Source organism: Nannospalax galili, unplaced genomic scaffold (assembly GCF_000622305.1).
Source record: "Nannospalax galili isolate Female #2095 unplaced genomic scaffold, S.galili_v1.0 scaffold886, whole genome shotgun sequence".
Taxonomy (NCBI): Eukaryota; Metazoa; Chordata; class Mammalia; order Rodentia; family Spalacidae; genus Nannospalax; species Nannospalax galili.
Genome location: NW_008355971.1, coordinates 762,550 through 777,797, shown reverse-complemented (window position 1 = coordinate 777,797; position 15,248 = coordinate 762,550). Strand labels below are relative to the sequence as shown.

The window sequence follows — 15,248 nt, the reverse complement described above, 5'->3', positions numbered from 1 at the left end:
ATAACCAGTCATATTCTGGGAAAAAGAGGGGAAGGACACTCAATGCTTATAAAGGTATATAAACACTTGCTTAAAGTTTAATAAATGAGATCCTGCAAGACAGACTCCCTGCCTCCTTGGTGGTCTCTCGGGAACGGAGGGTTGGGACGGCAGCGCACTCCCCCTCCTCAGCCCCCATCATGGGGTGTGCGGGGGAGGTCCCTCTCAACACAGTAACATACTGAATATTGTTAAATAATTTAATTTTTAAAATATTTTATTGTTTTTATGTGTATGAGTGCATCGCATGCATGCATGTAAGTGCACCCATGTTGTGCAATGCCTGCAGAGGTCAGAAGAGGGCATTGAGTCCCCTGGAACTGGAGTTATGGACTACTGTTAGCCACCATGTGGGTGAGTGCTGTTCCAAATCTGGGTCCTCTGCAAGAGCAGCCAGTGCTCTTAACCACTGAGCATCTCTCCAGTCCCAAATCACTTAATTTTTGTAATTTTGAAAGAATTACAAATAATTCTTACACCTAATCCCCTGTACCTTACTGTGTGATCAAATGCACTTTCTTAACTTCTTGATGGATGAGAACAAAAGTAAATCCAAGATCGCACAGTTAAATGCATAAAAGAAAAAAAAAAAAGCCGTTCCTTGTTTTGCTGAATCATTCTTTCTTGTTTGTTTGTTCTTGTCTTCTTGAGACAGGATCTCATTATGTATCCCTGGCTGGCCTGGAACTCACTATATAGACCAGGCTGGACTCGAACTCACAGAGATCCACCTGCCTCTGCCTCCCAAGTGTTGAGATTAAAGATGTGAGCCACCATACCTGGCCTGAATCATTTTTTTAAACTTCTGTGTTATCTTTTTATTATTTATAATAGTGCTCCTTAAACTAGTTCATAAAATAGACAGTGAAGGAATGCTTCCGAACTCCTTTTACAAAGTTACAAAGTATTCTGATACTCAAACTGCATAAAGACACACAACAGCAAAAAGATTATAGATCAAACTTCTGGACGATCATAGATGCAAATATTCTCAATAAAATATTTACGAATGAGCCAGGCGTGGTGGTGCACACCTTTAATCCCAGCACTCCGGAGGCAGAGGCACGTGGATCTCTGAGTTCAAGAGCAGCCTGGTCTTCATTAGTGAATCCAGGCCAGCTGTGGCTACAGGAAGACCTTGTCTCAAAAAGACCAAAAAAAAAAAAAAAAAATTTACGAATGAAAATTCGAGAACATGAAAAAGCTCATCCACTGTGATCAAGTTGGCTTAATTTCAGTGGCGCAATGATGTTTCAACATACATTAATGGATGCATGTAATATATAAATCATCTCAAGGACAAAAATCATATATGGTCGGTCATCTTAATAGATGCAGAAAAAGCTTTTGACAAAATTCCTTCATGACAAAAGCACTGAAGAAGCCAGGAGTACAAGGAATATACAGCTTTATAATAAAGGTAATGTATGACAAACTTATAGCCAGTATTATACAAAATGATGCACTAAGAAAATTAAGTATCAGGAAACCAAACTCAACCAATAAATGGACTATTGAACAGTTGTCAAACAATGAAGTATGAATGAAAACAAGTTGCAGGGAAATGCAAATTAAAACTACACTGAGACTCCATCTCACCTCAGTCAGAATGGCATAAAAAAAAAAATAAGCCCAAATAACAAATGCTGATGAGGATGTGGAAGAAAGGAAACCATTATACACTGCTGGTAAGAATATCAATGAGTCTAGACACTATGGAAAGCAGTATGAGGTTCCTCAAAAGCTGAAATGGAGAGATGGCTTAGTGGTTAAGAGCACTGGCTGCTTTTGCAGAGGACCCGAGTTCCATTCCCAGTACCCACACGTGGCTAACAATTGTTTGTAATTCCAGTTCCATGGGATCCAACACCCTCTTCTGACTCTGTGGGCATTGCACAACATCGGTGCACTTACACACATGCAGGCAATGTGCTCACACACCAAATTTCCATTTGGGTCTATTCTTAAAATGATTTCATTCATGAGAGTAAGAACCCCAAGAGGGGACCCTGATCTCTGCTGTATCATCAACTTGATGGGATCGGGAATTATGAAAGAGACAAACCTCTGGACAGGTCTAGGATGGATTCTTCTAGATTAGGTTAACTGAGGTAATGAGACCCACCCTACATGTGATGACACTATTCCCTGGGCAAAGGTCCCAGAGGGCACAAAAAGGAGAAGTGGAGCTAAGCACCGGGACTCGTCTCTTTCCTGACTACAGATGCGGTGTGACCAGCGTTTCATTATGCAACCCCAACTGGTCTAGAACGCTATGTAGACCAGGCTGGTCTTGAACTCACAAAGACCTACCTGCCTCTGCCTCCTGAGTGCCCACCTCTACTTTCAAAATATGACAATCACAGCATCTTCTCTCTTCCCTTCGTCGCTCTTATTCTGATCCAAGCAACTACCATCGCTATCTTGACCCCCAAATGGCCTGTCAGCTGATAGTTCTGCCTCTGCTCCTCCCCCTTTTAATAGATTCTCCACATGGCCTTTAGAGTGGTCACTGACCACTTCAAAAGGAAAAAAAAATCCAAATTTCTCACTAGGAAAACAAGTTATGTTCAACTCTAAACTTCATTTAGTATTCTCCCCCTTGAGATCTGCTCTGAGCTCTGGCTGTTCCTCAGAAGCACAAAGTGCACTGTTCCCTTCACTATAATGAATTTCTTCCAGGTATACACAGGGCCCAAGCTTTTATTTTGTTTTTATGCACAAATATCCCCTTCTTAGAAAAGCCTACCTGTCTAAATTATCTAGGCCCAAATTCCATCTCCTTTAACATTTTTAAAATTATGTTTCTGTTGGGGGGGAGGTATATGCCCACAGAGGCCAGAGGTTGTCAGATCCCTCTAGAGCTGGAGTTACAAGTGGTTCTAAGCTATCTGACATGGGTGCTGGGAACCAAATTTGAAACCTCTGCAAGAGCAGAATGAGCTCTTACCTGCTAAATCATCTCTCTAGCCCTTCATCTCCTTTAAAATTAATTATTTATTCATTTTGTGTGTGTGTGTGTGCAGTGGGGCAGAGCACAGGTACCCTGGAGCATATGTGGTGGTCAGAGGACAATCTTTGGGAGTTGGCTCTTTTTCTCCATCATGTGCATTCTGGGGATCAAACTCGGGTCATCCAGTTGGTGGCAGGGGTCTTTGCCCACTGAGCAATCTTGCCAGTCTCCAAATTCCATGTCCTTACTCTTCATCTTTCCTTCATAGCACACATCATTTTTTGGGGGAGTCTTTTTTTGAGACAGGGTCTCCCTGTAGCCCCAGCTGGCCTGGAACTCGCTATGTAGATCAGGCTGACCTTGGACTCACAGAGATCCACCTGCCTCTGCCTCCTGAGTTCTGAGTTTAAAGGCATATGCCACCACGCCCGGCTGCACACATCATTTTTAACTTTACATTATCTATCCATTAGTTTACAATTTACTGCTTGTCTCCCAGTCTACTATGTCAGCTCCAAGAGCATGAGGAGGTTTTAGCCTGAAACACCAAAATACTGCTAATATACAGTACAGTTCTGGCTTCCCACTGCAGGCTCAGTAAATATATGCTGAACAAATGAAAGGATGAACTTTCTGGTGTTAGAGTAAGCACACAGAAAATGCAGAAAGACAGAGAGCATCAAGGTGTGCTGTGTTGGACTGAGAGAGCAATACCAGACAGGAAAGACAAACACTTGATAGCTGGGAGCCATGGTAACGCTCTCGCAGTAGTCTGCACTAAGAAAGTCTGTTCCCTCTCTGTTTTAGGCTCTATGCCTCTGTCCTGACCAGCTGACCTCTGATGGCAATGCTGATGTCTGCTGGCCTTTGCTGATAATGGACGTCTGCTTGCCTGCTGAGTCCTCACTTACCTGGACCCTGTCCTTCTGACATGCCCTTCACCACCATAAAGGGCTCTTTGCCTTGTTGCAGGAGGGCGATCACACTCGGCTTTGGGGCTGAATATCCTGCTCAGAAGAAAGACATACAATCAGCTTTAGAAATAAAACATTGTTGGGGCTGGAGAGATGGCTCAGCGGTCAAGAGCACTGACTGTTCTTGCAGAGGACCAGGGTTCAATTCCCAGCACCCACACGGTGGTTAACAATCATCTATAGCTCCAGTTCCACCGGAATTTGATGCCTTCTTCTGGTCTTCTCAGGCATTGCACTTACATAAATGCAGGCAATATACTCATACACATAAAATAAATTACTAAGTAAAATATTTAAAAAAGAAATAAAACATGGTAAGTTCAAAGCACATTGAGATTTGCTCACATTTACTAAAAGCTATTGATCTATATAACATCAATAGCTGCTTCAGACAAAACTAAGATTGAACATACAAATTAAGACAATTTAGAAAGTTGATGAGCAGGGGAAAAAAATCTCAATTTGGAATTAAAACTCAGGCAATGGGGCTGGAGAGATGGCTGTGGTTAAGAACACTTGCTGCTCTTCCAGAGGACCCAGGTTCAGTTCCCAGCACCCACATCCAGGTGACTCACCTGGATCTGTAACTCTAGTTCCAGGAGATCTGACACCTTCCTCTGGCCTCCATTCACACACAGGTGGCACACATACACACACTCAGGCACACACACACACATGCACATAAAATAAATCTTAAAAAATATTTATTTTTATTTTATTTGTATGTGTGTATTGCCTGCACGTAGGTAAGTGCACCTGTGTTGTGCAATGCCCTCAGAGGACAGAAGAGGGTGTCAGATCCCCTGGAACTGGAGTTACAGACAGTTGATAGCTGCTATGTGGGTGCTGGGATTCGAACCCGGGTCTTCTGCAAGAACAGTCAGTGTTCTTAACTGCTGAGCCATCTCTCCAGCCCCCCAAATAAATAAACCTTTAAAAATTAAAAAATAAAATCTTAGACAGGCTTTCTGTTGAACAGCTGGAATGATGGACAGACAGCTCAGATTCCTGGCCAGATTGTATGAGTTCAAATTCTGCTCAGCTATCTATTGATTCATACTTGTTGTTTTTTTGAGTTTTTTTTTTTCTTTTTGCCTCTTTGGGACAGGGTCTCTCTGTAGCCCCAGCTGGCCTGGAACTCACTATATAGACCAGGCTGGCCTTGAACTCAAAGATCCACCTGCCTCTGTCTCCTGTGTACTGGGATTAAAGGTGTGTGCTACCATGCCAGGCCCTGATTCATAGTTGTAAATAAATCACATCAATTCTGTGCTTCTCAATTTTCTTACCTGTAAAATGAAAATAAAAATCATTACCTATCAGATGAGATTGAGGGAACTCTTACTGTTAGGTTATGGACAAAATAGGACCTATGCAATGGATAACTCTAGAATTTAAAACAGAGAGGGACTGAAGGCCTGCCTGACTTAGTGGGACAGCACCTGAATTCATTGGTGTGGAGCTGACACAGTTGCTCAGTGGTTAAGCTTGAGGCCTGGGTTCCATCCTCAGTAGTATAAAAACAAAACAAAACAAACAACAACACCCCCCCCCGAAATCAGAACAGAGTCTGGTATACAGTAAGCATCCCATTAACTATTATTATTTAGTGTATGAGTGTATCACCTGCATGTATGTAAGTGCACCTGTGTCATGCAATGCCAGTGGAGGCCAGAAGAGAGTCAGATTCCCTAGAACTGGAGTTAGGGACCATTGTTAGCCACCATGTAGGTGCTGGGAATCGAACCCAGGTCCTTTGCTATAGTAGCCAGTGCTCTTAACTGCTGAGCCATATTTCCAGCCCCATTATTGGTTTTTGAACCTAGGACCTCATGCATTCTGGTCAAGCACTCTACCACCAAGCTACATCCCTCAGCTGTTTCTTAAATGTCCATCTAGTTTCTTAAAAATTGTGCCTGAGGGCTGGGCATGGTTGGCACACAACTTTAATACCAGCACAGTCCTGGATTCATAAAAGAGAATGCTCATATTTCAGGCAACAGAGTGTAAATTATTTGAGGTAGACCACCTTACCCAGTGAGATCAAGTTGCTGTAGTTCTCCAACATCACATCTCTGTACAAGTCCCTCTGAGCATTGTCTAGGTACTCCCACTCCTCCAGAGAGAAGTCTATAATCACATCCCTGAATGTCACTAATACCTGAAACCATAAGCCGACAAATTACTGGTGAGATTATAGACCATGTATGCCAAAGAGAAGGGATGAGCACTTTCATTGCTGCAAGAGGGCAGATACCAAAATGTAGGCTGGGGCAGACCATGACAGAGGGGTAGACAGGAACAAAGACATCATTTTCTAGAAGAATCCAGTAGCCATATGTAAAATTTCCCACATATTGTGGGATTTCTAAAAACTACTCAAACATTTCCAGAAACATAGAGTTTCTCGATTTTTTTTGTCTTTTTGAGACAGGGTCTCCCTGTAGTAGCAACTGGCCTGGAACTCCCTATGTAGACCAGGCTGGACTTGAACTCACAGAGATTCTCCTGCCTCTGCCTCCTGAGTGTTGGGACTAAAGGCGTGTGCCATCACACCCTGGCAGTTTCTCAAATATCTGACATAAGCAAATACATTATTTTTGCTTTAATTAAAAAATTTGGAATTTGCTATAGAAAATCTTTCATAGACTAACAGGTTTGCATAAAATTAAAGAATTTTTTTACCCAGGCATGGTGGTTCATGCATGTAATCCCAGCATTTAGGAGGCTGAGGCCTGGGGGTGCTTAAGGATTAAGACAAAATTCCATTAGATAGCATAATCAACATAAATAATGAAAATTCTTTTTTTTTTTTCTCAGATAGAGTCTCACTATGTAGCCCCGGCTGGCCTAGAACTCACTGTGTAGACCAGGCTGGCCTGTAACTCACAGAGATCCACCTGTCTCTGCCTCCTGAGTGCTGGGATTAAAGGTGTGTACCACCATGCCCAAGAAATAATGAGAATTCTTGTGTTTTTGTTTTGTTTTGTGACAGAGTCTCATTATGTAGTCTAGGCTGGCCTCCTCCTGCCTCAGCTTCCTGGAATCCAATTATAAAGAATCTCAGGGTTCTGGAGGGGTGTGGCTCAGTGGCAGAGCCAGCAAGGGCAAGGCTTTGGGTTCAATCCCCCAGCACTGAAAAAAAAAAAAAAAAACAGCCCAGAAAGGAAGGAATAATAGCAGCTTACATGGGCCATGGTTTTAGAATCACAGGAACTGGTCAGTCTCCTTTAGGAAGGATTCTTTTGGATAAGCAGAGTTCTGAAAAGCCTGAGTTAGGGGAGAAACACAGAGGCAATGAGATTAGCTTTGCCTCACAGGTGCCAAAAGATACCAATAATCTTCATTCTTGATTACAAATACCTGCTTCATGCCCCTGCCTTCCCCTCCCTACTCTCACCACCCTCAGGAAGCTGCACACACTCAAACTAGACCAGGAGAGCCCAGTCCATCCCTATGAGATGCTCTTCTAGGCCTGTACCTCAAATGTTCAGAGCTTCTGCCCTGAGTATATTCTCTTCCCTCCCTTCTCTCCCTCCCAAAGAGGCCACATGGTTTAATGCATGTAGCTGCTTTCATGGCTTTAAGACGTTTCTGGCCTCCAGACTTGAAGACAAAGACAGAATGGGGGGCTGGCGAGATGGCTCATCGGTTAAGAGCACAGGCTGCTCTTGCAGAGGACCTGAGTTCAAATCCAGGCACCGACACCGGTGTGCTTACGCACATTCAGGCATTACACATATGCATACAAAAATAATAAAAATAAATAAAAAATTAACAACAAAGACTAATTATATCCACCCCAGTGGGTGTGAAATGGCTTCTCATTTGAATTTCCCTAGTGCCTGATACCATTTCTCCTATGTTTTCATACATTTTGGGGTCATTTTCATACTATCTTTAGAGAAATGGCCATTCAAATACTCAACCCTTTTCAAATGCTCAGCCTTTTATTGCAAGGCTGTAAGAATTCCCTAAATTCTGGCAACTGGATCTTTACAAGTATGTGATTTGAAATTGAGGTAAGGTGGCGTATGGCCATAATTCTACCACTAGGGAGGTATAGGCAAGAGGATCTGGAATTCAAGGCCAGCCTGAGCTACATGGGACATTTGAGGCTAGTCTGGGCTACATGAAACCACCCCATGACACCCCCCATCTCTCCCCCACCTTCCCCCTACCATCCTCCCCACATTCCCCGACCCCCACCCAGGCCTGGCCAGTGCCTGGAGCAGGAACACCACCCCCTAGGCCTAGGAGACACCAGAAGTGACTCTGGGGCCTCCCAGCGCTTGCTGGGCTTGCAGTTGACACTGCAACAGGAAAAGGTTGTGGTGTCAAGCTTAGCTGCAGGAAGGAATCGGTGACCTGCGGTTGACAGCCATTCCCATTCCAAATGAAGCCCCTCTGGGTGGCCCCTTGCAAGTATGTATGTGCACCACCTGTATGCCTGGTGCCTGAGGAGGCCGTAAGAGGGTGTCAGGCCCTGTGGCAGTGGAGCTACAAACAGTTGTGAGCATCCATGTGGGTCCTCTGAAGGAGCAGCAAGTTTTTTTTTTTTTAATGGTTTTTTTTGGGGGGGGGGTGGGTGTTTGCTTTGTTTTGAGACAGAGTCTCATTATGTAGGCCTGACAGACCTGGAACTCACTATGTAGACCAGGCTGGCCTTGAACTCACAAAGATCCTTCGGCCTCAGCCTCCCAAATGCTGGAATTAAAGACATGGGCCAGCCTCTACCTCTTGAGTGCTGAGACTGAAGTCCTTATGCCACCACATTAGGCAAGCAAGTGCTCTTAGCTGCTGAGCCATCTCTCTAGTCCCCTCAAAACCTTTTCATTGTCTCAGATAAATACACCATTATCCATTAAATAATCACTGCCCATTGCTGCTCCACCCATTTCCTGGTAATGACAAGTCTATGTCTCTATGGACTTGTCTACTCTGTGTAGTTTATAAAAGGGATTAAATATATGAAACTAACATTCACTGATCTCTTGGGTTTGGCCTTTTATTGGTAAGGATCTTCTGAGTCCTCACATCAAGTCTTTTAAATATTTTATTTATTATTTTTATTTCGTGTGTATGTGTGTATTACCTGAGTGTAGGTAAGTGCACCTGTGTTGTCAATGCCCGCGGAGGACAGAAGAGGCTGTCAGATCCTCTGGAACTGGAGTTACGGACAGTTGTTAGCTGCCATGTGGGTGCTGGGATTCAAACCCAGGTCTTCTGCAAGAACAACCAGTGTTCTTAACCACTGAGCCATGTCTCCAGCCCCGCATCAAATCTTTATTCTTTTTCATGCTGTTTTTTCCCAACTCATCTGTTGATCAGTATCTGGGTGTTTTCCACCTTTTGATTGTTCTGACTTATGGGTAATGCTACTGGCAAGCATCTTGTACAGGTTCCAGTGTGGATGTAGATTTTCACTTTTCTTGGGTCATGCTAACCATATTTTGTTGCTGTGACAAAATACTGAGAAAACCAACTTCAGAAAAAGCTGATTTTGGCTCATGGTTAGAGGTTTCCACCCCTGGCTGGTTGGTTCTGGGCTTGTAATGAAGCAGAACGTCATGGTGGTGGGAGGACGGCAGCACACAGCTACTCTCCTCATGTCAGATGGGAAGTGGAGAGAGCAGAAAGGCCTGGGGACAAGATCTTCCCTTCAAAGGCATACTGTCACTCAACTACTTCCTCCATCCAAGCCCACTTCCCAGGTTCCAGCACCTCCCAATACCACCATTAAATGGTGATGGATGATAGACTGATCCACTGATGAATTCAAAGTCCTCACAATCCAGTGACTTTTCCAAAGTCCATCAGCTGGCAACCAAGACTTTACCATGTCAGCCTTCTGTGGATGTTTCAGATGAAATTCCTGTATTTGGTATTGTATGTGTATGTGTTCATGTGTATTTATTAAAGGCCACTATCAAGAAATTTTTTTAACTTTATAAGGAACAAAAATAGTTTTTCCAGCCAGGTGTGGTGGCAAACACCTTTAATCCCAGCACTTGGGAGGCAGAGGCAGGCAGATCTCTGTGAGTTCAAGGCCATCCTGGTGTACATAGTGAGTTCCAGGCCAGCTGGGGCTCCAGGGAGACCCTGTCTCAAAAAAATATTCCTAACCGCCCCCCAAATAAGTCCAGGCAGAATTAGAGGTCAAGGATTAACCACTATGCTTTCTTCCAATAGCTTTATTGTTTTATATCTAGTTTACTGATCCCCTTTTGACTCAGTTTTTATATGCGGTAAAACACAGTATCCAATGTCATTCTTTCTGGGTGTCCCAGCAGCACTTGAAGAGTTTATTCTTCTTCATTAAATGGTTGGAGTCTGTTGAAACGCAATTGGCCATAGGCACTTGTTTGTCTAGTCTGAATTCTATTTCATTGGTCTGTGTACCACCCTGTGGTATCTGTAGCTTTATAGTGCGTTTTACTTTTTCAAGATCGTCTTGACTCTTCTGGGTCTGTTGTAGTTTTACAGTTTAGCTCCAAAACTGGGTTAACCGCTTACTTCCATTTCTACAACAAAGCCCCTTGGAAGTTGAATAGGCATTGCATGGAATTTATAGATCACTTTGGGGGAGTATGCAGTTTTAGGAATCTGTCTTGTAATCCATAAAAACGGAATACCTTTCCATTCTTTGGTTGTTCTTTAAACAATTTTTGTAACCTTCACTATACAAGCTTTGTGTCTCCATTAAAAACACTTCTATTTTGTTCTTATTTATGCTGTTGTAAATGGAATTATTTTCTTCTTTGGTTTTGGTTTATTTTTCTTGCTCCTGTGTAGCTACTCCCGCACCCCCATCCCTTAAAGACAATAGTGCTCTACTCACTAACAGTTAACAGGCGTCTTTAGACTTTGTTGACATAGAGGCTTGAGGAGGGGGCAATCTGCTCCTAGGATGCTGGAAAGAAGACGAATTAGACAGCTGTACGTGGAGTGCCAGGGCATGGGTAGCACCCCACCCCTCTTTTATGTTCTGCATATATCAAAGGAGGTCTGTTACTGGGCCAGTCTCCACGGCCTTATCATATGTAAATCCTGTGTGAACTTCAAATGCTGAGCTCCCAATAAAGACTCTCAAGAGGGCAGTGAAAGCACTCTTGAGTGGACAAATGCTGAGAGTCCCCTGATCTAATTTCAGTTTTTGGGAATGGATGCTGTGGCAGGCTTGCACACTAGTGTACAGAACTAGAATGGATTTTCACAGGTAATATCTTGTATCCTGAAAATTTGCTTAATTCTGTTTTAGCTTAAGTGGGGTTATTTTTTCAGTATTTTAGACATATACACATATATAAAAATATGTAATACATATATAGTCAGGCCATTTGTGAAGAGTGTTTTTTACATCTTCCTTTCCAAATAGAATTTTTCTCTTTTTCTTGTCTCATTTCTGACAAGAACTTTCTCTGCCGAGTGGCAAAAGCATATATCTTTGCTTTGTTACTGATCTTAGAAAGCTTTCAGTCCTTCAAAATTAGGTAGTGTTAGGGCTGAACTTTCCTCAGACTCTTTATCCGGTTGAGAAAGTTCTCTTATATTCTTATTATTTTTATTGTTTATTATGTATTTTCAATTTACTTATTTGGATTTTGGAGACACAGTCTCACGTAGCTTAATCTGGTCTAGAACACACTGTGTAGCTGAGGATGATCTTGAACTCCTGATCCTCCTGCCTCCATCTTCCATGTTCTAGGGTGTAGGCCACCCAGCTTGATTTTGAATGTTTTTAATGTGAAAGGGTATTGGATTTTGTCAAATATTTTCTCAGCATCAATTGAAATGATCATGAAATGCCTCTTTTCATTTTATTAATATTGTTCATTACATAGTGTTTCTTATGACCATCCTGAGAAAAGTATTTTCTTTTTTGACACCATATGCTTGTTTCTTTAAATACATGCTTCCCAGGAATCCAGCATCATATTGTGTCTGAGAGCTTTTAAACATTTTGACTTCCAAGTCTTTTCACAAGTTACAATGAAAAGTAATCTCATAAAATGTGTCATGGGATACAACAGTACTTCATTCTGCACAATTGGGACCTGGTACATGGTTCCAGGGGTGTTGAGGAGAGCAGGACTGGAGTGCAGTGGAGTCTGTTGGGGTCATTTTCAGCACTGCTGCGAGGTACTAAATGTTTAGCTGTATACTTTTACCTACAATATTTTCCAAATTCCTTTTGCTTTTCAGCTTCCCAAAGAAAGATCTTCCGCTAACCCTCTACCCAACTAAGGTAGAAACTGTTGGTCCAATGGTGAATTTCTATCTGGCTTAGAAACAGAACTATCTGCATTGCTGTGCCTAGACAGATAGCCAGACCAGCTCCCTAGCAACTGTCAAAGCCAGTATATGAAGCAACAAGAAATAGAAAAGGGGGCTAGAGGGCTGGAGAGATGGCTCAGTGGTTAAGTGCATTTGCTGCCATTGCAGAGGACCCTGGTTCAGTTCCCAGCACCCATATGGCAGTTCATAAGGTCGATAGCTTCAGTTCCAGGGGATCCAACACCTTCCTCTTCCTCTGCATGCACATGGCGCACTTACATACATATATGCAAGCAAAACACTGATACACATAAAATAAAAAATTAAAAAAATAAAATTAAAGAAAAAGGAATGTAAAAAGGTCATCTGAGGGTCTGGGGAGATGGCTCAACAGGCCTTAAAGTCTCAAGCCCCCTGCCTCAGCCTCCCAAGTACCTGGATTACAGGTATATACCACCATGCCTGGATCTGCCCTTATTTTCATTTTAATATCTTATTGTGTGCATGATGTGTGTGAATGTTCCATGATGCATGTGTAAAGGTCACAGGCCAACTTTTAGGAGTCAACTCTCTCCTTCCACTGTAGGTTCTGAGGATTGAACTCAGGTGGTCAGGCTTGTGCAGCAAGTGCTTTTACCTACTGAGCCATCTCTCTGGCTCTCTGTTGCAATTTTAAAATTCCATTTATTTATTTGTGGGAGGAGGTCTGCGTATGCCCCAGCACATGTATGGAAGTGAGAGGACAACCCAAATGAGTTGGTTCTCTCCTTCTACCATGTGTAGGGTCCAGGGATCAAACTCAGGTCATCAACTTGGTAGCAAGCTCCTTTATCCCCCAGAGTCATCTTGCCAGCCAGCCCATTTGCCTGTATCTTTTTTTTTTTTTTGAGACAAGGTCTCCCCATAGCCCCAGCTGGCCTGGAACTTGCTATGTAGACCAAGCTGGCCTCGATACCTGCCTCTGCCTCTCAAGTGCTAGGATTAAAGGCTAGGATTAATAAAATATTTTTTTTGGTCTTTTTTGAGACAGGGTCTCCCTGTAGCCCCAGCTGGCCCAGAGCTCACTATGTAGACCAGGTTGACCTTGAATTCACAGAGATCTACCTGCCTCTGCCTCTCAAGTGCTAGGATTAAAGGCTAGGATTAATAAAATATTTTTTTTGGTCTTTTTTGAGACAGGGTCTCCCTGTAGCCCCAGCTGGCCCAGAGCTCACTATGTAGACCAGGTTGACCTTGAATTCACAGAGATCTACCTGCCTCTGCCTCCAGAGTTCTGGGATTAAAGGTGTGTGCCACCACACCTGGCCCATTTGCCTATATTTTTAGTGCATGGTTTTTCTTAATTTCCTTCAGCTCCCATATGTAAACCAATTCTATAATCACAGCTGATTTTCCAGGCATTTGAAAAAATACCTATATATGGTCAAGCTCCTAAAAGTTATAATATGGTCTCTCAGCAAGTTTCTTTTTTGTTTTCCTAGTCTATGGGTTTATTGGAGGTATGACTTACAAATCATAAAATTCTCCCACATTAAGTGCACAGTTAATTATTTTTAACAAATTTATAGTCACGAGCAATAATTACCCATGATCTAATATTAAAACGTTTCATTATGCCTAACATTAAAGAACTTCCTAACAGTTAAAGTCACTCTGTGTTTCCAACTCCACTTTCCAGCAATTACCAATTTGCTTTCTGGGCAGATTAGTTTTATCTAGATAGCCCAGAGAATGGAATTGTACAGTGTATGACATCTGACATCTTCCTTCCTTCACTTGCTGTAAGGATTTTGTAGTTTATCCCGGCAATAGCTCCTCTTCCACTGAATAACATTCACTTTATGGATATGCTGCACTTGGTCCACTCATGACAGATGGCATATTTGAGTTTTCTCTATATTTTGATATTACAATTAATGTTGACATGAATATGTACATGCAAACACATTTTTGAGTGGTTACATATTGCCTAGATAATTAAAGGTATAAATAAGTGCACAGTCATATAATGAACTACTATTTAATTGCTATTCAAATTAGCTATACCATTTTTCCACCAAAATATGTAAAGGGTTTCAGTTCTGCACATCTTTACTATTTTCCCTTTAAAATATTATCATAGCTCTTCAAGAGGATATGAAATGATTTCAAAGTAGTTTCGTTTGCCTTTCTTTTAAAGATTTATTATTTTTAAATTATTTGTATGTGGGGCTGGAGAGATGGCTCAGTGGTTAAGAACATTGGTTGTTCTTGCAGAAGACCCAGGTTCGAATCCCAGCATCCACATGGTAGCTAACAACTGTCCATAACTCCAGTCCCGGGGGATCCGACAGCCTCTTCTGTCTTCTGCAGGCATTGCAAGACACGGATGCACTTACCTACATGCAGGCAACACACGCATACACATAAAATAAAAATAATAAATAAAATAAATTATATGTATGTGTTTGCATATGGGTATATATATATATGAGCACAGTGCCTGAGGAAGCCAGAGAGGTCATTGGATCCTTCTAGAGCTGGAGTTACTGGCACTTGTGAGCTGTGCCATGGGTGCTGGGAACCAAACTCAGGTCCTCTACAAGAGTAGTTCATGCTCTTAACCACTGAGGCAACTGTAGCCCTATAGTTTGCCTTTTCTTATAAATAAGGCATCTCTCTGTGTGCACGTTAACCATTTATCTGTTCTGGTGAAATATCTGTTCAGATGATTTACACATTTTAAAACTGAGTTAATGATGTTTGTGCTGAGTTTATAGTTCTCTGTATATTGGAGAAACAAGACATCTACTGCATATGATTTTCAAGTTTTTTTTTCATGGTTTATGACTCATCTTTACTTTTTGTTTTGTTTTGAGACATGGTCTCCTTGTAACACTAGCTGGCCTGGAACTCACTATATAGATCATGCTGGCCTGGAACTCACAGAGGTCTACCTGCCTCTGCCTCCTGAGTACTGGGACTAATGGTGTGCACCACCACATCTGGCTATGTCTTCACTTTTT

General features: G+C 42.3%; 1 protein-coding gene across 9 annotated transcripts in view; it reads right to left on the bottom strand.

The window, feature by feature from the left end:
- The window catches only part of LOC103750696 (zinc finger protein 540), a 29,082-nt gene that overhangs the window by 5,124 nt on the left and 8,710 nt on the right, over positions 1-15,248 (bottom strand). For 3 of the 9 annotated variants that reach the window (XM_029556501.1, XM_029556503.1, XM_017803416.2), the window contains 3 exons: positions 7,155-7,236; positions 6,001-6,127; positions 3,904-3,999 (listed from right to left, as the gene is read on the bottom strand). In XM_029556501.1, coding sequence (XP_029412361.1) covers positions 3,904-3,999; positions 6,001-6,127; positions 7,155-7,163 — 232 coding nt within the window. In that variant the 5' untranslated portion in view covers positions 7,164-7,236. Of the gene's footprint in view, positions 1-3,903; positions 4,000-6,000; positions 6,128-7,154; positions 7,237-9,061; positions 9,100-15,248 lie in introns of those variants that run through there. The other 6 variants (XM_029556500.1, XM_017803415.2, XM_017803417.2 and 3 more) reach the window with 4 other exon arrangements.